At 43.9% G+C, this 19782-nt stretch overlaps 7 protein-coding genes across 17 annotated transcripts in view; 4 read left to right on the forward strand and 3 right to left on the reverse strand.

Moving 5' to 3' along the window:
• LOC120443778 (myocyte-specific enhancer factor 2) overlaps positions 1 to 2164 on the reverse strand; it is a 45322-nt gene extending 43158 nt beyond the window's left edge. For 3 of the 8 annotated variants that reach the window (XM_039623102.2, XM_039623103.2, XM_039623101.2), the window contains exon 1: positions 1449 to 2163. The gene's annotated coding sequence lies outside the window, so the exon portion shown is untranslated. Of the gene's footprint in view, positions 1 to 1448 lie in introns of all 8 variants that reach the window. The other 5 variants (XM_039623108.2, XM_039623104.2, XM_039623105.2 and 2 more) reach the window with 3 other exon arrangements.
• Positions 2165 to 2408: 244 nt separating this feature from the next.
• LOC120452034 lies at positions 2409 to 3021 on the reverse strand. The gene is made up of 2 exons (XM_039636085.2): positions 2728 to 3021; positions 2409 to 2674 (listed from the first exon to the last, which is right to left on the reverse strand). The coding sequence occupies exons 1-2, from the start codon at positions 2957 to 2959 to the stop codon at positions 2508 to 2510; spliced, it is 399 nt and encodes a 132-aa protein (XP_039492019.1). The 5' UTR covers positions 2960 to 3021; the 3' UTR covers positions 2409 to 2507.
• A 288-nt stretch (positions 3022 to 3309) lies between these two features.
• Positions 3310 to 6865, forward strand: LOC120450349 (peptidyl-alpha-hydroxyglycine alpha-amidating lyase 1). Of its 3 annotated transcripts, none has more exons than XM_039633327.2 (6): positions 3310 to 3584; positions 3795 to 3972; positions 4032 to 4272; positions 4811 to 5310; positions 5491 to 5925; positions 6463 to 6861. In XM_039633327.2, the coding sequence occupies exons 1-6, from the start codon at positions 3483 to 3485 to the stop codon at positions 6630 to 6632; spliced, it is 1626 nt and encodes a 541-aa protein (XP_039489261.1). In that variant the 5' UTR covers positions 3310 to 3482; the 3' UTR covers positions 6633 to 6861. The 3 variants fall into 3 exon arrangements, with proteins under 3 accessions (XP_039489261.1, XP_039489269.1, XP_039489279.1); XM_039633335.1 differs by lacking the exon at positions 6463 to 6861 and adding an exon at positions 6344 to 6387 and having other exon boundaries at positions 3311 to 3584; XM_039633345.2 differs by having other exon boundaries at positions 3314 to 3584; positions 5491 to 5994; positions 6463 to 6865.
• Positions 6866 to 6941: 76 nt separating this feature from the next.
• LOC120450368 (prenylated Rab acceptor protein 1) lies at positions 6942 to 8410 on the reverse strand. Of its 2 annotated transcripts, XR_005616271.1 has the most exons (4): positions 7982 to 8410; positions 7717 to 7923; positions 7315 to 7661; positions 6942 to 7197 (listed from the first exon to the last, which is right to left on the reverse strand). XR_005616271.1 is itself a non-coding variant. In XM_039633355.2 (3 exons), the coding sequence occupies exons 1-3, from the start codon at positions 8062 to 8064 to the stop codon at positions 7370 to 7372; spliced, it is 582 nt and encodes a 193-aa protein (XP_039489289.1). In that variant the 5' UTR covers positions 8065 to 8410; the 3' UTR covers positions 7197 to 7369. The 2 variants fall into 2 exon arrangements, 1 of the variants encoding a protein (XP_039489289.1); XM_039633355.2 differs by having other exon boundaries at positions 7197 to 7661.
• A 216-nt stretch (positions 8411 to 8626) lies between these two features.
• Positions 8627 to 11409, forward strand: LOC120449621 (spaetzle-processing enzyme). Its single transcript, XM_039632599.1, has 3 exons — positions 8627 to 9429; positions 10275 to 10890; positions 10956 to 11409. The coding sequence occupies exons 1-3, from the start codon at positions 9327 to 9329 to the stop codon at positions 11407 to 11409; spliced, it is 1173 nt and encodes a 390-aa protein (XP_039488533.1). The 5' UTR covers positions 8627 to 9326.
• Positions 11410 to 12187: 778 nt separating this feature from the next.
• Positions 12188 to 13999, forward strand: LOC120458467 (eukaryotic translation initiation factor 3 subunit J). Its single transcript, XM_039646120.2, has 6 exons — positions 12188 to 12356; positions 12565 to 12656; positions 12849 to 12962; positions 13031 to 13319; positions 13384 to 13520; positions 13582 to 13999. Exons 1-6 carry the CDS (start codon positions 12341 to 12343, stop codon positions 13642 to 13644), a joined length of 711 nt encoding a protein of 236 aa, XP_039502054.1. The 5' UTR covers positions 12188 to 12340; the 3' UTR covers positions 13645 to 13999.
• A 231-nt stretch (positions 14000 to 14230) lies between these two features.
• LOC120458641 (WD repeat-containing protein 89) lies at positions 14231 to 15726 on the forward strand. The gene is made up of 3 exons (XM_039646369.2): positions 14231 to 14360; positions 14417 to 15383; positions 15441 to 15726. The coding sequence occupies exons 1-3, from the start codon at positions 14333 to 14335 to the stop codon at positions 15679 to 15681; spliced, it is 1236 nt and encodes a 411-aa protein (XP_039502303.1). The 5' UTR covers positions 14231 to 14332; the 3' UTR covers positions 15682 to 15726.
• Positions 15727 to 19782: the final 4056 nt, after the last annotated feature.

A 19782-nucleotide genomic window follows, 5' to 3' on the forward strand; every position in this document is an offset into this window, starting at 1 on the left:
TCCATTTGGTTGAGTCAATCACACACTTCCTAATCACAAACTAATTCTAACAAATCGCTAAAAACTTGTTTCTTTCCATCGCAACATTTATTCGCATATTTTTACAAATTATATTAAAGCTTAAATACAGGGGTACATAAAATACATACACACATGGAGTATTAGAAGTTGACGTCGGCAACAGACATTCTGAAGTTTTCGTGTACTTTGAAAACTTGTTTTATTTATTTGCTTTCGGTTTGTTCTGCCGTTGTTTGTAAGCTTATTGAACAATTATATTATGGCATATAAAATGACAATAGCTCAATAATATTTAGCTCGATGTTTGCATGTGCGAACAACGAAGAAATAATGTGACTAACCTGTGAGGGTCTACGTTGCTCTCACGTTTTAGGCTTTAGTATGTTGTCAGATATCTGAGTGCAAATCAACATACCGAAATATGTAAACCAATTTCTACGAGTATTTATGCAGTAGAACAAATATTGCAACAATTTTCCAATCATTAGTTTTTTAATACCAAAGGTATGTACATACATATATACATATGGGTCTTTTTGCCCCCAATTAGCAACATTTCGTTTGTAAAAGTACAAGGTTTATAACAAATCACTTAAGTAAAAATAAGGATAAAATATTACAATTGTAATACTAATATTACGTTTTCGTCGGTCAAAATATCATATTAAGTTTAAACTTTTCTACCGTGCAAAGTAGTTGTTGTACCAAAAGTTTTCCAGTCATTGTGGAAACTTTGCATTAAACATTTAGCATGCAAATAAAACAATTATAATAAATTATCGAAAAAAACCCAGTTACCCGAGCTGAGATTTTGTAACAGCATTTCGTTGGGTTTTTTCTCACCCGCACGACTACAATGCAAATACATATGTGAGGTAATAATTGACGTCGTTTCGCGCAGTGTAAGTGGGAAGGCAATGTCCGTCTTTTGGATTTTTTTTCATAAGCTTCTCTTTAGTCAATTGTCGCTTCATTGCGGGAAAAAAAATAAGAGGAAAGTTGAAAGAATCAACAACTTAATTCTTTGCTGCCTGTGCTTAAGACGATCTGATATGCAAAACAAAGCTATTAAGTTGGGAATTGGAGTTTGAGTTGGAGTTTGGATATATACAGCTGATCATTTATAACTTTAACCAGAGTTTATTAAATAAGGAATTGAAAGCACATTCGTTAAATAAAATAATACAGTCTATATGACATTGTAAATCATGTAAACTGTTCCATTCATTCAGCCTAAGCCTACTGACTTAGAGATGCTAAAGTTGTCTTAGGTCGTATGAAATACATATAGAGAATCAATATCTGATGCGCTTTTTAGCTAACTTCAGTTGGCCACTCAGCAATCGACTTTTGGACCCAACGTTACAAGAAATGCAATCGAAGTGGTGGAAGAAGTGCCAGAAACAGAAAGGCTAAATTCAACTTACCGTCCGCAAGTTCAAGGCCAAATGGCGCTCTCCTGCATTGGCGCTCTCGCTTCTCTTTCGCTCACGCTCTGCGTGGGCCTCTGCGCTCTCTCCTTCTCCTTTCTGAGAGTCTTGCTGAGTTACATGTAAAAGAACTTTCGTTTTCCGCCTGCGAGGAATGGGATGGGGGGTTGGGTGGGCGAAGTGCCCCACATGCAACTGCCGTTAGCAGGTCCGTTGTTGTTTTTCTTTCGTTTTCGCACTTCTCTCGGACTCTTCTGTTGCTGTTGTTGTTTTCTGCTGTTTGCCAAACAGGAGCGACTTTTGTAAATTAATTAACAACACTCGCACACTTACTCCCCACAAACACACTCACGCACACAGATGCGTTCATCATGGGAGCGCGCGCTTCGAGATAAGCTAAGCAATTTATTTGCACTAAAATTTACTTTTGCGCGCTGAGCGAGACGTGGGCGAAGGGGGTGGGGGAGAGAGAAGAGCTCACCACACACACACTCACGCGACCGACGTAAGAGCGCACGTTTTTGCAGGTTTATACAGTATTTAATTATACTGTCAGCGAGTTTTCGATCTGATCTTATGCATTTGGTTAGTTCCCGATTAAGAGTCTGCGTTTCGAAATCAATGCGATCGATTCAAAGTCTGATCAGATCGGTCCAATCGGAGCCTACGACGAAACAAGTCAACAACGGCGGAGCGCTACAACAAATGTGCTTCGGGAGCTTTGGGCGGATGGGTCACACTCGCGCGCAGTACGGTCACACCTGGCGATGACAGTTTAACGATGTATCGATTGTGGTTTCATGGCAATACTTGGCTGGCGCCAGCTTAAAAAATTAAAATGTAATTTAATATCAGGCAAATTCACTTGTTTTTTTCTTGTAACTAAATGGAATTTAAAGTCATTTTTCTATCAATTTATATAACACGTATCAAAGAAATAGACAACATAAAACAGGATTTAAATTATAAATGTTTTATTCAAATGCCTCGCAATTACGCTTTCATTTTAAACATAAAGGTTTGAGCACTAAGACTTACTTTAATAAACATAAATATTCAAAGCAATGGGAGATTAGCTTTTAGAGCGTCGAACTCCTTCTTTTCTAAGGGCTTAAGATGTGTTCCCGAGAAGGGCGATTTGAACTCCAAATCGCGATGTTTGTTTACCAGAACTTTCTGGTCTGAGTATATCAGATTGATTTGCTGCTCTATTTGCTGTTGATCTGTCGGAAATCATAGATAGAAATAACATCTAGTGAACAAAGAAGTTACCTACCTTTCTTGAGCAGGTCTAATGCTTTTTCTCGCTCCATTTTTACTAGCATACTGCCAATCGTAATCCAAACTTTTTTGTCCTCCGACTTTTCCATTAACCGCATTGCCTGCCGGGTTTCCTGGCGGCGTTTATCCATTACCGTCAGTTCCTGCTTGTTGACTAGAATTTTATCGGCCAACTCCTCGGTCTTGGTTATTATCTCAATGCTTTTGTTCAGATCTGTTTGCGACATTTTGCAAGTGATATTTCTTCAAACAGCTCTGAGCAAAACTCGGAAGTAAACAAAAGTATTAAAGTAAGATCAGAAAACGTACTAACGCCTTCTCAACAGCTGTTTGATCAGCGACGTGGAATTAAGGAGGGATTCATTTTACATACTAATAAATATAACAAATGTTCAACTGTCATCCATTTCTTCTCTGTTCTAAGAAAGAACAGAAAGAACAGAACATTTCAATTTAATATGTTACTAACGTATTGATAGTTCATTAAGTAATAAAATATGTATAGAGGGCTTGTAGCATTGTATTTCCCGAAACATACCAAATATGGTCACATTATAGCAATGGATCCCCTAGAAACACATTCTACCTGCGCCGCTGAACACATCACATCTCAATAGCAAGCAAAGATGGCCGCGTTTTAAGTTGATTTGTAGTTCCCAGACGAGACGTTTGCTTACAAGCACAATTACACCGGACTGAATCTCCGCCAGCATCCGGGCACCTATATAACTTCAAAGGGACTCCAAAGCAATGCATTCCACCGACAGCGCCAAGTGCAAGGGCAGCAAGTCCTTGGCAATCTGTTGCCTGCTTCTCCACCTCCTACTCTTTATCCGACCAGCAGTTTCGCAGGTAAATCCCGAGCCATAAACAAATCATTACGAGGTTGTTGTGTTTACGAGACCCATATCGCAAACATATGTTTGCAATGTGTGCACAGATGTTTAGCATATTGATTTTGCAATGGTGTGCAGTTCGCGTGTGTGCGTGGGCGCCGTTGCTCCGTGGCAATTATTTTGCTCCACCTGAACGCTAATCTTAATCTCATTGCCCCCTTTTCAGACTCAAAGTTCGCCGCGTTATCTGCAGAATGCAGACAACAACAGTAATAACAACGAACGCCTGCACCAGATTCTCAAGGGATCCGGGGCAGGATCGGGTGCCACGCAGCTTAACTGGCCTCAGCCGCCTAAGCAAAATAATCACGACATCAAGACTGAGCTGGCCAAGCTGAACAGCAGTGAGTGGGCATTTTTTCATATTCGTATACCCTGTAGTTCACTGAAATCCAATCCCCAGCTTACGTCTACCAGAACGCCTGGCCCGCAAACAATGTGAAACTGGGTGCAGTGACAGCCGTAAGTTTTGACCTGGCCGGCAACGTGGTCATCTTCCATCGCGTGGACCGCGTTTGGGGACAGAACACTTTCGACAACATGAACCAGTTCCAGGAGAAGTACCGCGGACCCATAAGAGAGAGCACCGTCCTCGCACTTGAGCCCGCAACAGGCAAAGTGCAATATGACTGGGGCAAGAACTTGTAAGAAATCATAACTTCCTTGCACGGTACTTTGGGTAGTTAAGGACAGTTTGCATTTGTTTGCATGGTTGTACTGTAGTACACCCATTCGTTGAAGACAATCCGAAAAAATGAGAAAGAAGCATTTTCGAGTCGATCTGGCCATGTCCGACTGTCCGATCAATATGCCATAAACATTTTAACGCAGCCCACAATCCCCCCGAAATGCCACTAGCTGGGTAACTGATAGTCGAGGATGTCGCATATATCGTTCTCTATTGTTCTTGGTACTCATTTTTTTTCGCGCTGTTTTGTGTTTGCATAATACCTCTAGTGCTTTTCGTTGTAATTATCTGGTGCATTTAAATTAAATTGGCAGTAAAGGCATTTTGCATTTGTAAGTTCAAAAGTTCTAATAGTCAAAAGAATTTTGTAAGATTTTATTTTGGTTGTGAGAATATGAAGGCATTTACGTAAACAATCACTAAAATAGCTTTGGACTTTTAAAGGCTTGCCCTATAAGTATGCCCTCCCTTATTAAATCCGATCTCACCCACAGTTTTTATATGCCACATGGCCTAACCGTGGACCCCGAAGACAACGTTTGGCTAACAGACGTTGCCATGCACCAGGTTTTCAAGTTCCCGCCCCGTGGAGGCGATGGAAAACCTGTGCTGACTCTGGGCGATGCCTTCCAGCCCGGCTCCGGACGAAAATTCTGCAAGCCCACCTCGGTGGCGGTTTTGAATAACGGCGACTTCTTCGTGGCGGATGGATACTGCAATGCCCGCATCCTTAAGTACTCACGAGAAGGCGAACTCATCCTCTCCTGGGGACGGAACAGCTTTTCTGGCGTATCCTACGACGTGGCGCCTAAGAACTTCTTCGCGATTCCCCACGCTCTGACTCTTGTCCCGGAGTTGCAGCTTCTTTGCGCAGCTGATAGGGAGAATGGGCGTGTACAGTGCTTCTCCTGGAACAATGGCACCTTTCACTCGCAGTACCACAACCAGCTGATAGGGGACCGCCTCTTTAGTATGGCTTACACCCCGGCAGCGGGTGAGTGGATAAATCTCCTTTTGGTATCTGTGTTCATGAGGTGTCATAAGAATCTTTCCACGGTCTAACGTTTCCTTAAAATATTGCGGGCTTCTCTAGATTTCATTATTCACACCACTATAACAGAGCATCTCTTTTGCAGCAAATCTTACCCTTAAATGTATATATTTATCGCTACAGGTGGGCAGCTGGTCATTGTGAACGGACCAGCCGCCGAGTTAGGCATTCATCCTGAGCACTATAACGAGGTGCACGGCTTCGTGCTAAGTATGCGCAGCAAGCAACTGGTGTCCAAGTTCGGTCCCAATAACCTGGAGTTCCAAAACCCGCACGACGTGGCCGTTACAGCCGACGGCAATGAGATCTACGTGGCCGAGCTGAATCCTATGCGCATCCACAAGTTCGTGCACCGATCGCTCGCCAAACCAATGTCCTTGTCGGCCACCAAGGACTCTAGCAACAGCGCTATTAACCGAGCTGTGGTAATGGACCAGGCTACTCCAGAGGCTGTGCACCACCCCAGTGGCAAAGCCATTCTAGTGGCTTCGCTTATGCTCATTTTTGCCGGCTCTACCTTTGCCTTGGCTTTGATCTTCGCGCGGCGAAGGAAACGAGGTAACCAAGCGAACAGCTCAACTACGTCCAGCGACCTGGTGTACCGAAAGCTGACTGCTTCCAACCAGAGTCTGTGCTGATCGGCCTGCTTACTCCTCACTCAATGTCCTGTGTTGTGCTGTCACACTTAACTGATGTAGTACCCTGTAGTTATAAGTTCGAATTTAATATTTAATTTCACTTTTGAATCTCACTCTTCACGCTTTTTTGGTGTCGTATATTAAACAGCATGTCAACTTTTTGTGTTTTTCGCATTCGTTAGCGTGTTACTTTTTGTTCAACATTTTTGTAACTAAAATTTATACCGCATTTAGTGTTCCAAATTATACAAACAGTTTTATACAAAATACATAAGCATACCTACAAAATTTCCGTTTATCCTTAAGTGTATTCTGTTTTCGTTATCGGTTTGTTTCAGTGCACGCCAGATCGCAGATCTATGCATGAACTATGAATGGAATGGGGCCTCCAGTGTTATTGCTTATATAAATCCTATGGTAATTGTTAGTTAATCAATTATAACAACATATCTCACAGGTTGCCTCCCCTTCGGCGCTCGCAGTCGTCGTCACGCGTGGGAAAAAAGCGATGGCTTCAAGCTGGGCGGACTTCTCGATCGGGATCGCAACGGATTCGAAAAGCTGGACCAGCAGGCCAGCGACGAAGAGCAGGAGACGAAGACACTGGCGAGTGCCCAGTATGCCTAGGCGAAGGACCAAGACTTACGCAGCTAGCAAAGCATTCCTAGTTCTAACTACCTGTACCTCATTGAAATACCGACCTAGTTTTACTTGAGCTTTATGTGTGTGTGTACTTTAGGTGACTTTATTTACCTTCCTTGGGGTGCATATCGCAGAGAATTCCGATTGGGGAGCATTTACTTTACTTATTTAAGGTTGAAAGCCATTTGTAAAACCTATTTTATACATGTCATTTATGGAATCCTTTTTATGCGAGTATTCCAAACACAAAGCGAACGATCTTACTCGTTGGCTTTTAATTTATTTATTCGGATATTTATAAATTATTCACATTCTTTATTTAAAAGAACAACATTTTAAAATGTATGCTTAAAATTGTTTTAATCAACGATCCATGAGCTCGAAAATATCTGAGATATAGTAGGTGCCAAGAGTCTAGTCTAGTGACGACCACATCCGTTAGGTCGAAAAATTTGTTTAAATTAAATTTTTTCGAATTAAATCGAAGTTCTCCGCGAATGCGCCTAATATCTTGCGATTGATTTGCCAAAAGGAATATAGTCGTATGAATCTGTCATAGGGCGTATTTTGATTATTTAAAGTCTGCGGCTTAACTAGGTTTCGTTATAAATAGGTGTACAACTGTGTCGACTAATAAGGCCCCATAATGGCGAATAAAACCCCCTACCTCTTCCCAGGTTGTCTCTATCCCAGAAGATCAGGCTTTAGCTTCTGGCTGGCGGTCAGACTACCTGGGCGAGGAAGCCCTCATTCTCCTCCGTTACAATAGCATCGATATTGTAGAATATAGCATGCATAGCGATTACGAAGCATGAAGCACCCAGGGTCCAAAACAAAACCGCTCCCGCGCCCACCAGGAAAAGCACAGGTGCCGTCGCCAGATTGAGTGCGATGATCTGCTGGCTGGGCGTCAATTGTTGTCCCACGATGGTGATGTTGCTGTTGCGCACGCGCAATTTATGGCAGCCAAAGGCGGCAGCCAGGATGACCAGCAGTATACAGGGAGCCGTGATGCTGGAGAATGTAATTTTTTAATGGGGTGTACGAAAAGGCATTTAGAATCACTCACAGGCAGTAGATCATCAGTACAAAAAAGATGAAAACGTAGTTGGCCTGAAAGTAGGAGAGATTCCGAATAACCCGGCTATTCAGCCGCTGCATGCTGACGGCCGTTTTGAAGTTGTTGATGTTAAAGAAGACTGCCCAGGGTCGCAGGGAGTTCCGGACCATTTGGAAGATCTGCAGTGGTGACGGAAGGTTGGATAGAGAGGGCAGGCTGCGGGTTTATAGATTCAGATTAATTAGTTCCTACACCCTTGTTAGGGGTTAGTCACCTTTGAAGGTCCACGGAGAACCTGCCTCCTGAAGGCGGAGGCGGCTGCATATTGCCGGACAAATTCCCGCTAGTCTGAGCCATTTCGAGTGTGCTTTCTTGGTCTCGTCCTAACCCTTATCTTAGAGACACGTCTTCGCTCCAATCTACGATTCTTCTTTCACAAGTGTGGGCGTTCTACAAGTGTGTAAATCTGTATCTTTGCAGTCGTCCCACTTGGTCCGAGAAGAATTTTTCGGATGCTGCGGCGTTTGTGAAGCAACGAGGACTCTCCCGGGATCACTTCTACATGCAGGCGGCGACACTTTCGATGTTGATTTTACAATTTACTCTTAATTTGCTATGACATCGTTTTCTTTTGAGAAATAGTACACAAAGTTTGAAAAATCTGATGTGGCAGATAGTTCTAGGATTGCCGTTGCCTGACGTGCAGTGTGGCCGGAGTTGCGAATGCGCCAATTCTCGAAATCAAGCAACTAACAACAAATGCGATGCTCTGAATGCTATCAAATATTTCTTACGGTGTTTTTATATAAATCATTTGATTTCAGCTTATGTATGTATTTCTATTCATTATTTCGATAAATAAAGCCAAGCCAATACCTTATCTTAAGGTGAACTATTTCTATGATTACCTTTTATATGATTAATAGTAACGTAAAGTAGTTGGTATCTGCATTCTTGTAAGAGTGACAGGTATAAAAAGAGTTAACATTTTGAATCATTTTATTTGACGAATTCCAACAAATTGCCGTATCCCTTATGTATCTTTTTTTTAAGTCTGTCATTGGAAATATTTTCTTAGTATTGATCATCATTAGAGGGCGAGTCATTACTATTATTTTTGGTTGTCCGTATGTACACCTATACGTTAACTTCAATGGATGGAGTTTGAAACTCCAAGATTGGACGACTATTGGTATTAGAAATGTTTATAATGGTTAGAACCCAATTCAGCAATCTGTTAGATGTGTTAGATGTTAATCGCAGCCTTATGAATCAAAGTACCCATATTAAAGTTGTACCTAGTTATGATAAATTTGAACATTTCACGGCACTAACAGACTTTTGGAAGTCAAAAGACTTTTCATTGGCTTTTCATAGACTGTATCTGCACAAAGATCTCTGCTTACGTCCTCTACTACGTGATGGATATGGAACTATGGCGTCATAACGTATTGTTAGTGTGACACTATTGATAAGAATTTTTAAGCAGTTCCGATATGAATCAGATGTTATTTTTAATTTCAAGAAATTGAGACTTGACAGTTTAAAAAAAAATTTAATACACTGTACTTTCCGATTATGTCGAAACTAAAATCAAATCGTCACGCGGTGTTAGGGTGATGGTGTTCTTTAAACGCAAAAAACCTGTTAATGTGACGTGTGCCTCGACTATTAGATACCTTTTATTCAGTGCCAAGCTTAAATTAAATGCTTTGGCATTCAGTATGGAATAAGCTCTTTTCAATAAACTTGTTCTACACTTTTGATAGGGTGCAACCCTTCTTGGCACCCAGAAGACAATTATTCTAACACAATGACGATTACTTTGCAGCATGTGGGCGCCACATTTTAGCGTAGTAGGTGTTTTGGGCGTAATCAGGACGTAATCACTAGCATCTGCATGCTTTCGACATTCATACGGACGGACAGACAAGGCCAGACCAAGTGGACTAGTGTTCTTCTACCCTTTACATAAATGGTATAAATAATGAGTCACTGCTACAATTGAGATGTTGTAGAAATAGCATGAAAATTCATCCGAGGTAGAGTTATGTACTTGGTCCAGGTCTTATTCCGTGGGGACTTATAGCTGACATAGAGTGACTCATTTTAGCAATCCAGATAGGCTTACTTTTAAGACCAACTGGTTTTTGAATTCAGTCTTCGGCTAAACTCCGACATACCAAGATGGTCTTAATTCAATTTTATTTCGCACTTATACTCCAGGCGATTTCCTTGGTGAACTCTCAACTTGGTAAATAGCGGCAAGGATATTTCAAGTTTCATCAGATCAGTGCCAGTGTTTTAAAAATCCTCGGACGGTTCGGAATTTCTTGACATAAAAATTAATTTGCATTTACGATATTGTAAATTGCCTTATAATTACAATGGGTTACACAATTAGACCTTCATATAGTTTTGATTGAATAAAAAGAATTGGTTGACTGGTTGATACACATATGATGTATTCCGTGCCTTGTTAAGAAAATATTACAATGGAAAAAATGCTATATGTATATGTATGACCATTTTGAGCCTCATTAACCGGAAAGTTTTTTAACCCTTAGTTGATTGCCGATCGCACGAAATCTGCATCCCACTGAGCACATGCAAGCCTCTTATGTCCATGGTAAACCGCATGCTAAACCCCAGGGCCATGACGAGCTATCAGAGAGCCCAATTTAGAAACACACATTGCGGCATTGATAATAATGCTAAAGAGCTCGTGCACAGGGTTTTAGTCTGCTGCCCGAGGATTCAGAGTTGGGATCTACCAGATACAAGCGTCTGCGGGCAGAGTCCTCCTACTTCTTATATTGTGGGTGGCGATGAGGCACGACCGAACGAGTTTCCCTGGACTTCCCTGCTGCTCTACAAAACTGACGTACCCTCGCTTCGGGACAGGCGTCCCCCTATTTGTGCGGGCTCCTTGATCACGAACCGCTATGTCCTGACGGCAGCCCATTGTTTGGAGGTAAATAACTTCACTGTCACAGAAGTGCGCCTCGGCGCTCACTATATCTCGACAAGTTCTGACAAGCTGGAAAACGAGCAAAAAAAAGGCGCTCCAACGCACCTGGACATCAAAGTGAGTCTGAGCATCAAGCACGAACAGTACTACCCGATCAATGGAAGGTACCACTACAACGACATTGCTCTGTTGCGACTCGAAAGTTGGGTAGCGTAAGTAGTTTTGGTAGTGTGCGGTTTGGGGCTACCTCTTTTCCTAACCATGTTTTCTCTTTCAGATATACCACTAACATCAAACCCATATGTATCAGTCCTGACTTTGAATTAGCATACTCCTCCTTTGAAACCCGGTCTTTGAAAATTGCTGGCTGGGGCAGTTACGGTGGGCCGGGCTACAGCTCAGTATTGCTGTCCGGCACCATCATTGGAATGAATATGGAAAAATGCTCAAGTCAGTTTCCCAGCCTAGGAATCCTCGATAAGGACATCCAGATATGTGCCATGGGACAGCATGGCACCGACACCGGACGCGGCGATTCCGGTGGCCCGCTGATGCTCTCAGTGGGACGGGACGTTTATCAATTTTATTACCTAGCCGGAATAACCTCCTACGGAGGGGGTCCGCCGTATGGAAGTGGACCAGCGATTTACACAAAGACTTCTTCATTTTTTCGTTGGATAACGGATAAAATATACGAGACCGAAAAATCAGTAGCCACAATACTAATTTAATTACAAGATATTAAAGTCGTCTGTGTGCAATTATGTGTTTGTTTTTCACTCCACTTTTCGCAAAAAACTCTAGATAATACTTGGGCCAACTCTTGTTATAAGTACTTTAATTTCATATATTATTTTGCATTTGTGGTATTTGTGATTTGTCAGCGCCGAAAATTATTTTTTGTCATTCTGTGTGTTTGTCTTTGTAAAACAAACTTACACAAATTCGGACATACATATATGCATGTACATATATACTTTATAGTATAAAGTTTATACTATAAAATGTATTGGTTAAACAACGCTTCGCTTTACCTGTTCAACGAGTCTATTACTCCCTATTACCCTATAAGTAGGAGTATGAAAACACCACGAAGAGAGCGATCTTAATTTATTTGGTTAGAAAAAACCAGTAGGGTAACTCAAATTTTTAAAGATTTAAAGGTTTCATACGAAATACATGAATACATAAATACATTTTTGTAGCTTGCCTAATATTATTTATTTAATCAATTAGCTATTAAAAAAAAACTCATAAATAATAACTAATTTAGAAAGCAGAGTGCTAGCTACAGTGTCCGTCAACTCGAGTTTGCTTCATAAACTATAGTCATTGACTTGACATATTTTTGTAATTATTCCAAAAGAAAAATAAAAAGTTATTTTACAAACAGAAAAGAAGAAAGTAAAAATTGGGCTTCGTAATTTAGGGTTAAGATGTAAAATTGATGATAACTCGATAACAGCTCGGTCCCACTATGTATATTCGAAGGCGACTTTGTGTCTGAATTATTCCGTCAGTCGCGCCTTGGTCACACTACAGATTTACAGAAATTTGGTTTTGGAAAATTCCCGAAATTGCTGCTGAGGCTGGAACCGAGTCCATCCCAGCACAACCCCATCCAAAAGCGTAAGCCCCGCAAGCATATAGGACTCTAGAAATATGGCCGACGATTGGGGTAAGTTTCAATTGGCGTGGGCGGGAGCGTGGGCGGTGCGTCATTTGCGGCGGACAATAAACGTGGTCGCCGTCGCTGTTGTTGCTGTTGTTGGAGTGCCATGCAACCAGCCTTGATGAGTATTTTTAGCCCCTGTGCCAACTAACCGTTTGAAACCCTTGTTACTCACTATGTTCCTGGGACTCATCTGGGACCTGTCATCTGGCAGAATCCGCAGCAGACAGCGAGGTGGTCATCCGGCCGACTGGTGCCGCCAGCGTAAACAAGTGGGAGGGCGAGGACGAGGATGAGGACATCAAGGTACGACTAACGAAATCCAAGTAAGACCGAAACTAGTGCCGTTTTCAAAACAAACTACTCAAGTGCCCGCCCAACAACAAATGCCAGGGCCAAAACTAGTTTTTGTGCACTCGGTTTCACTTTCGTTTCGCTGTACACGTGTGCACTTTTGTAACAGAGTGATCGAATCTTTTCTTGGTTAACTGCCCACAGGACAGCTGGGAGGACGAGGAGGAGAAAAAGGACGAGGAGAAGCCCACGAAAACAGAAGCCCCAGCCAAACCGAAGCCAAATAAGGCGCTAAAAGCCAAACTGGAACAGCAGGCGGTGAGATAAAGCTCGAAGGGTGTTCTCAATCCGCGTCTACATATATTATTATCACTTGTTCTTCACAGCGCCTAGAGGAGGAAGCAGAGGTACAACGTGTGGCCAACCTATCGCCTGCAGAAAAGTTGGCTGAGAAGCTGCGATTGCAAAAAATCCAGGAGGCCTCTGATCTCAAGCATGCCCAGGAGGCGTTTGGCGTGACGAGTACGTGCGGAGGCCTAGACGCCTTCAACCCGGAGAGCAAGGAGGAGTTCAAGGAGTTCGGCGCAACGCTCAGCTGGAAGGTGTCCCAGTTCCGCGAGTCGGAGCACTTCCCCCAGTTCGTTGAGGATCTGGTGCGCAGTCTATGCGTGAATCGTGAGTGATTAGCTGGCTAACACCTAAAGGCGCCTTATCTGATTTGATTTTGCACCTTATCTAGTGAGCGCCGCTGACATCAAAAAGGTCAAGATGAACGTGGAAATCTTGCACTCGGAAAAGCTGAAGCTGGAAAAGGCCAATGCCAAGAAGCCCGCTGGAAAAGGCAAGGGCAAGGTCACTCTCCGCACCGAAAACGACGTGAGTGTTTTAATAGCCGTTCGCGATCATGAATGAACTTATTAAATCCGCTTTTTCACAGGATATTGACGGTTACCAAAAGTACGGAAATGACTTCACCGAGGACTATGACGACTTCATGTGAATTTAGCCCGCATATATCTAATTATTGAATACATAGTTGCTTGTTGAAGAGTTCTTCTTGTTAGAGATGCTGCGCAGGAATAAGAGTCCTTTGTTAAATATAAAACGGCAGAACCTATATAAATATGTACATAAATATATATTTATATGACCATATAGAACACAAAACGAGTTACGGAGTCAAGTCAGGCAATCAAGAAACCTCAACGAACATGCAAAACCAACTCCAAATCGAAAGAAAATTTAGGCAACTGACTTATGGCAACAGCATATGTATGTAGGTCGTATTTGGGATGGCTTCTTGTGAAATTCATTTTTGTATAAAGAATAAAACTACAGATCGATATTAAACGAAATGAAACAATTCTGTTTTATTGACTTACAAGTCTGAAGCGAGGAACTGATAATAATTGACAGTTAAATTGTATTTAATCGTAAATGGATTGCTTGTACCTGACTTTTTAAAGGAACTATTTGTGGGAATATACAATAAATTTATTTTAAAAATGCGCGCCTTGGTACGAAAGCGTTTCACTATGATGAATGGTTCTGTTAGTAAAGCCAAGAAGAAGCATGGCCAGAATGGTGTGTGACTTGGCTTAAAAACAAGGTCTGGCTAGCTTTAGTCTAGCTAAACTGCCATCGCTGTCGTCTTTAATGCACGTGCGGCAAATCAACAATAAACAAGAATGAGCGATTTTAACAAGTATTGCGAAGGTTTTATCAGCTTATAGGCCTGCCAGGAGCGCCTGATAAATGTTTACATCTTGCAGAAGCTGCGAAAGAGGAGCTGCCGGACTCGGAAGACGAGGAAGACATCGGCGACGAGGACACTTGCAGTGCACAGGATCTTGCCGCCGAGTTCCAGCTGAAGTACCAGCCGCAGGACGAAGTCAGCGTGTCCTTGCAGCGTGAATATGTGCTTAGCTTGGCAGCGGACCAGGAGTTCTCGCGGATTGCCGCCGGCCTGTCCAATTCAGCAGTGCACATCTACAATTTGGATTCGGGAGCTCGGAAACTGGAGAACTTTAGCTACCTGCCGCCCACAGAATCTCCGCATCGCGTAAGCATCTGCGGCGTCCGCTTCATGGACGAGGGACCACACAACATCCTGGTGGGCACCACCGATGGCTACGTGCGCCTCTACGATCTGCGCCTTAGGGGCGAACAGGCGAGGTTCAAATACACGCAGCACCCTGAGGTGCCTCCGGTGCCCAAGTCGCTTTCGTGCTTCGACAGGAACGCCAACGGCCGGATCATTTGCTGCGGCACCGAACAGTTTCACAGCAACGCGTTCCTGGTGTTCTTCGATGTTCGGGAGCGGAAACAGATGGGCGTCTACTTCGACAGCCACGAGGACGACATTACCTCGGTGCGGTTCCATAACCAGAATCCGGACCTGCTGGCCACAGGCAGTGTGGACGGTCTAGTAAATGTGTTCGATGTGAAGGAGCCGGACGAGCACGAAGCACTGCTTAATACCTTCAACACAGAGAGCAGTGTGGCCCGGTTGGCCTGGCACAAGAACGCCTACGACAAGGACATCGTATCCTGCGTCACGACCACCGGCGATTTCAAGAGCTACGAATGCGAGGAGGGCGACGAGCTGTCATCCTTCGTGCGGCCGGACGTCACGGCGGCTATACGGAGAAGGAAAGCGGCAAACTTCAACTTGATAAATGCCCACAATCAGGAAGACGGAGGAGTCTTTCTGCTGGCGGGCACGAACTTTAATAAGGGGTTAGTTGTTAACTGCTTTTTGCCTAGCACGTAACCAACTGAGTAATCTCCTTTCAGCGAGATCCTGCGCTCCGTTAGCATTACCTCCAAGAACAGCCTCCAGCCATTGGCCAACTTCCAGGGAAACAAGCAGATCGTCAGAGACAGTCTTTTTGATGCGAAGCGCGGTTTGCTTTTTACGGGCGGTGAGTCCGGCATTGTTACGGTTTGGGCACAGGACGCAAGTGGGACAGCGGTCGGCGGTGAAAAACTGAAGGTCAGGAAGGAGAAGAAGTCTCGCAAGCAGGCGCCATATTAAATGTGTATTTATGTTCTTAATAAAGGTTTCCTAAATAATTCAAAATTTAAATTAAATGAGTACCAATGCTGCCAGATCTTTGTAAAGCGGTCATGTTTGCTGGCTGACAGGAACTCGCCGATTTGATCCTAGGTCTAGGAAAGCGGCTTACGTTAATTGAGAAAATGTAGCATACTTTTGATACTACGATTTCGGCTACGTTACTTACATATTTCCTACATGACACTGGCATATACATATGTAGATAATTGGCCAAGCTGTATCTTACATGCACATAAAATTAGTCACAAGGGACTTTAAAAATAACAACCACCCTACAAAAATTACAAATTATCATACTAGCAGCACGAGATACATAATCTACGTAGAAATGTAAAGAGCAATTTGGTTTCCTATTAACTTCCTCATATGTTAGTGTAAGTTCGTGTGTAACTAACTTTAAAGATAAATAGTATTTTGAATTGTGAAAGCCCCTAAGCGGTTTGCATGGGAAATCGCTCAAGGAGCAGCAGCCATTCAACGAGGATTCAATTCACCCCCAACCTGCGCACTCAGTGCTCACTTTCTGCTCGCAGCCAGGTCTGCTGAGTAAAAAATTAGCACATCCTCAGCGCAGATAAACGCATCCTTAGAACACCCCTGCACCTCCCACCTCTCACATCCATCCCGCATCCGCATCCGCATCCGCATCCCTTCGCACAGAGAGCGGCCCAATTAGTGCTGCAGTAGGCATTTCGAATCCGTGCCCACAAATCGGCTAATCCGCTGCCACTGCCAGATTTCCGAGTCGCAGAGTCTAAATGTTGACAAATACAACACCTACGATACAAATAAAATTGCTACAGAAGTACCACCTAAAAACGGGCACAACCGGAACGACTTAATTTTCTCAAATTTACAGAAACCGAAGATGACTTAGGAATGGGAATGGAAACACAGGAAGATATCTCGACGCCGCCACTGAAGCTGTGGGTTTGCTCCTGCCGAGCGAATCCAACGCGAGTAGGGTCCCCAGTAGGGTTCGGGTTCTGGGCCAAAGTAGCCAGAGTCCTGCAGCTCACTCGAAACCGCCACTCACCGTGGCTAATTGCCCATCAATAAAGGCCCTGGCTGCGAGCAATTCCTCCGAAAGTCGATTCCTCCTCCGTTCTCCAGCCGGAGGTTTCCTCGAGCAACCAAAATATTATGGTGTGCCCCGCTGTTCTCGCACAGTCAGTGCGAATTTGCTGCGGTGAGTCGATGCTGTTCTGCAGGACCTTCTTCTTTCCTCTTTCCTCTTCGCTCTTTCCTTCTCCCTCTTTCCTCTGCATGTCCCTGTCTCTGTCTCTGTCCCTTTTCCCTTCCCAGCCTCCTGGTTCCTTTGCTCCTTTGGCGGCACTGTGTCCTGTCGTCGTTGTTTTCCCGTGATTTGACATGTCTGTTAGCAGGACGCCTGACCCTGAGTTCGAGTCCTGGACTCTGTGGCCAGTGTTCCACTTTGATGTGATTCGTCAGTGCGGTGGACTACTGCTACTGCTCTCTCCCAGCCTTGTGTCCTGGGTCCTGTTCCGCTGCCCCCTCCTGCGACCTCTGACCCTGCACTCTGCGGCTTTCCAGCGGCGTTTGTTGGCGAATCTGACCCCGAGCTCCTGCTGCTCCTTCGCTCTCCGCTCTTCGCTCTTCGCTCCTTTGCTCCTCCGCTGCTCGCTCTGCGCTCTGCGCCCTTCGCCCGAATCGGAATTGGTCACAGCTCCGAGTGAATTGCCCAGGAGACCGCAATGCGCTGTATTTATAGTAAACGTGTCCGATTGATTTGGCCACCCGTGGCGGCTCAGTCACAGATGCCTCAATTTGCATCTATCAAATGGTTTACATGGCTCTAAGGAAGCCATGTTCCTCGATGGGTCGCCGTGGTGCCTTGGCATTGCAATGCGCTTGCTGGTGAATTATTAAGTGTAAGTAACTACTGCGATATAAGTCATGGCCGTAGCTCTTCGGCACCTGGCAAATTGGCATATAGTATAAATAATGAATATCAAGGAGCCCAAATTGCAAATATGATCAAAGACCATTATTGTACCATCTTACAATTAAATGTTGTTCACATAGACTCCTTGTTATCTTTTTGCATGTATCCAAACTGCGGTGCATTTTTGCAAAGAAGAAAGGCTAATGAAATCCAATTAATTGGAATAATCTACGAAAAGTAAAAAATGGAGATGCCCTAATCTATGCCATGATGCCATTCTGCTTTCTGCCCTCATTGATGGTTTCCCAGGCTACTTGGCCCAAAAATCCCGGCTGGCCAAAAAGACGATCCTAAAAAAGAAACCGCTAATCATTGGGCAGCACAAAGAGCGGACAATCGCTCGTCTAATTATTTGGCCCGATTGTGAGGAGCGGACTGTCGGACTGTCGGCTCGTGGACGCTTTTTGTGGCCTGTTTTTGTTTCGACAAAAAGCGAGCCAATTTTTTCTTTCTGGGCCACTTTGTTGCTCTTTTTATGAGTTTTTTCCATTGTCACTTTTTCAGGGCCTGCCTCGCGGCACTCGATTCCCGCGATGCCTGCCCTACAAACCTCCTAATTACGGCAGTTAGTCGTTGTCCGGAGAGGAGGACATGCGGACAAGCGGACAGGCGGAAGGACCTGCATGCGTTTATTGCTCGCTCGAATTTCCACTAAAAATTGGGCCGGAAAAAAAACTAGGTAGGACTAGGGGAACGGGAAACTAGCGAAGCGGACGCGCCTTTTTATTGGTGCACCTTCGGCGGAACCGCAGGATAAGAGCAGTAAAAGCGACGACGAGGACACAGGATCCTCGAAATCGAGAGCGACCTCGCTGCATTAGAAAACTAGATCAGTTTTTTGTTCTGGCCGGCCGATTTTTGTGCCCGGTGCTCTCTTTACGGTTTATGGCCCCGTTTCCATTTCGTCATTTTTCCATTTTTCCATTTTTCTATTTTTCCATTTCCCAGCTCCTTTGTGCCGGGCAAAGAAATCTGTATGGAATTATGGTATATGCAGATTTTTATGGGTCGCCGATCTAGTTCGCGGAACGGGAGTGTCCTGCCGCGAGGACCTCAGCAGCGATCCTCGTCGCCCGTATTAAGAAAGTAGATCACGTTTTTTGTTCCCATTGTGCGCTTTTTTCGCTGCGCCACTTCTTTTCCCCGAACCCAGCGAACTGCTCTAATTTTTTAATTCTTCACGGGTTTCCATTGCGACGAAAACCAGGAGGAAAAACACGGACAAGGCTATCGCTCTACTGACACTTACCCGTACCTGTACCTGTAATGGTGGCCATAACTCGCCCTGCTCTCGTTTTTAAGATCCGCTTGTGGCATTCACATTTTTATGAGCTCGTTCCTCGGGCCCAACTACGTCTAAATATGCCAGTTTGTTTCGTCTCTGGCAATTATTGGAAATTTCATTGGGTCGACTGCGTCGATTGAGTGATTCCTTCCCTGGGGAAAGCGAATAGGTTGGGCCATAAAAATCGCAGCTCATGGAGAGCAGTGAAATGGATTTGTGTAGAATGCCCCCAGTTTCATTCGCGGTTTCTCTACATTGCTCACTGCTAAATGCAGCTAATTCGAGTCGCTAAGTCGATTGTCTGAAAAGTGTTCCCTAAGCTGAAGCACTTTTTTATGATGTTTGCGATGTTTGCTGGAAAATGAAATTACTTATGTTGCCATACATCCCCAGACATTTTATGGCCATTTGAGTGCGGGGTGCGCAGCTCTGGCTCAAGTGGAGGATGGAAACCACCACATTTATTCGGGGGATGATGTGCTCTAATACCAAATACCTAATACCTAATACCTCCTCATCAAATGGCCTGGGGATGGTCTCTTCGTATGGAGAGTGTGGCGAGATCTTAGAAAGCGAGGCGGAGTTAAAAAGCCGAGTTATAGCTTTCTGAAATATGTAAGGATATAAAACATGGATATATATATATATATATTGACAAGAAATACCAAAGACCTCTTGTATTTAAGCGAGTGCAGCCCAAATATATACATACGTACCTATTTCCATACGTATATTGCTTTATTACTCTAAAAACGAAACAAATGGTCCACTAATTTAGCAAGACGGAAGATTAATTCAGCAATAATTC

Source organism: Drosophila santomea, chromosome 2L (genome assembly GCF_016746245.2).
Source record: "Drosophila santomea strain STO CAGO 1482 chromosome 2L, Prin_Dsan_1.1, whole genome shotgun sequence".
Taxonomy (NCBI): domain Eukaryota; kingdom Metazoa; phylum Arthropoda; class Insecta; order Diptera; family Drosophilidae; genus Drosophila; species Drosophila santomea.

Bases quoted from the DNA above. Each gene is read 5' to 3' on its own strand.
- LOC120452034 (XM_039636085.2), bottom strand. From the start codon at position 2,959: ATGTCGCAAACAGATCTGAACAAAAGCATTGAGATAATAACCAAGACC. The intron at 2,675-2,727 runs GTAGGTAACTTC...GATTTCCGACAG, and splicing joins ATTAGACCTGCTCAAGAAAG to ATCAACAGCAAATAGAGCAG.
- LOC120450368 (XM_039633355.2), bottom strand. From the start codon at position 8,064: ATGGCTCAGACTAGCGGGAATTTGTCCGGCAATATGCAGCCGCCTCCG. The intron at 7,924-7,981 runs GTGACTAACCCC...ATAAACCCGCAG, and splicing joins TTCTCCGTGGACCTTCAAAG to CCTGCCCTCTCTATCCAACC. The intron at 7,662-7,716 runs GTGAGTGATTCT...TACATTCTCCAG, and splicing joins GTACTGATGATCTACTGCCT to CATCACGGCTCCCTGTATAC.
- LOC120449621 (XM_039632599.1), top strand. From the start codon at position 9,327: ATGGTGTTCTTTAAACGCAAAAAACCTGTTAATGTGACGTGTGCCTCG. The intron at 9,430-10,274 runs GTATGGAATAAG...TTTAACCCTTAG, and splicing joins ATTAAATGCTTTGGCATTCA to TTGATTGCCGATCGCACGAA. The intron at 10,891-10,955 runs GTAAGTAGTTTT...TTTCTCTTTCAG, and splicing joins CGACTCGAAAGTTGGGTAGC to ATATACCACTAACATCAAAC.
- LOC120458641 (XM_039646369.2), top strand. From the start codon at position 14,333: ATGAGCGATTTTAACAAGTATTGCGAAG. The intron at 14,361-14,416 runs GTTTTATCAGCT...TACATCTTGCAG, and splicing joins TTTTAACAAGTATTGCGAAG to AAGCTGCGAAAGAGGAGCTG. The intron at 15,384-15,440 runs GTTAGTTGTTAA...ATCTCCTTTCAG, and splicing joins GGCACGAACTTTAATAAGGG to CGAGATCCTGCGCTCCGTTA.
- LOC120450349 (XM_039633345.2), top strand. From the start codon at position 3,483: ATGCATTCCACCGACAGCGCCAAGTGCAAGGGCAGCAAGTCCTTGGCA. The intron at 4,273-4,810 runs GTAAGAAATCAT...TCTCACCCACAG, and splicing joins TATGACTGGGGCAAGAACTT to TTTTTATATGCCACATGGCC. The intron at 5,311-5,490 runs GTGAGTGGATAA...TTATCGCTACAG, and splicing joins GGCTTACACCCCGGCAGCGG to GTGGGCAGCTGGTCATTGTG.
- LOC120458467 (XM_039646120.2), top strand. The intron at 12,657-12,848 runs GTACGACTAACG...AACTGCCCACAG, and splicing joins ACGAGGATGAGGACATCAAG to GACAGCTGGGAGGACGAGGA. The intron at 13,320-13,383 runs GTGAGTGATTAG...CACCTTATCTAG, and splicing joins GCGCAGTCTATGCGTGAATC to TGAGCGCCGCTGACATCAAA.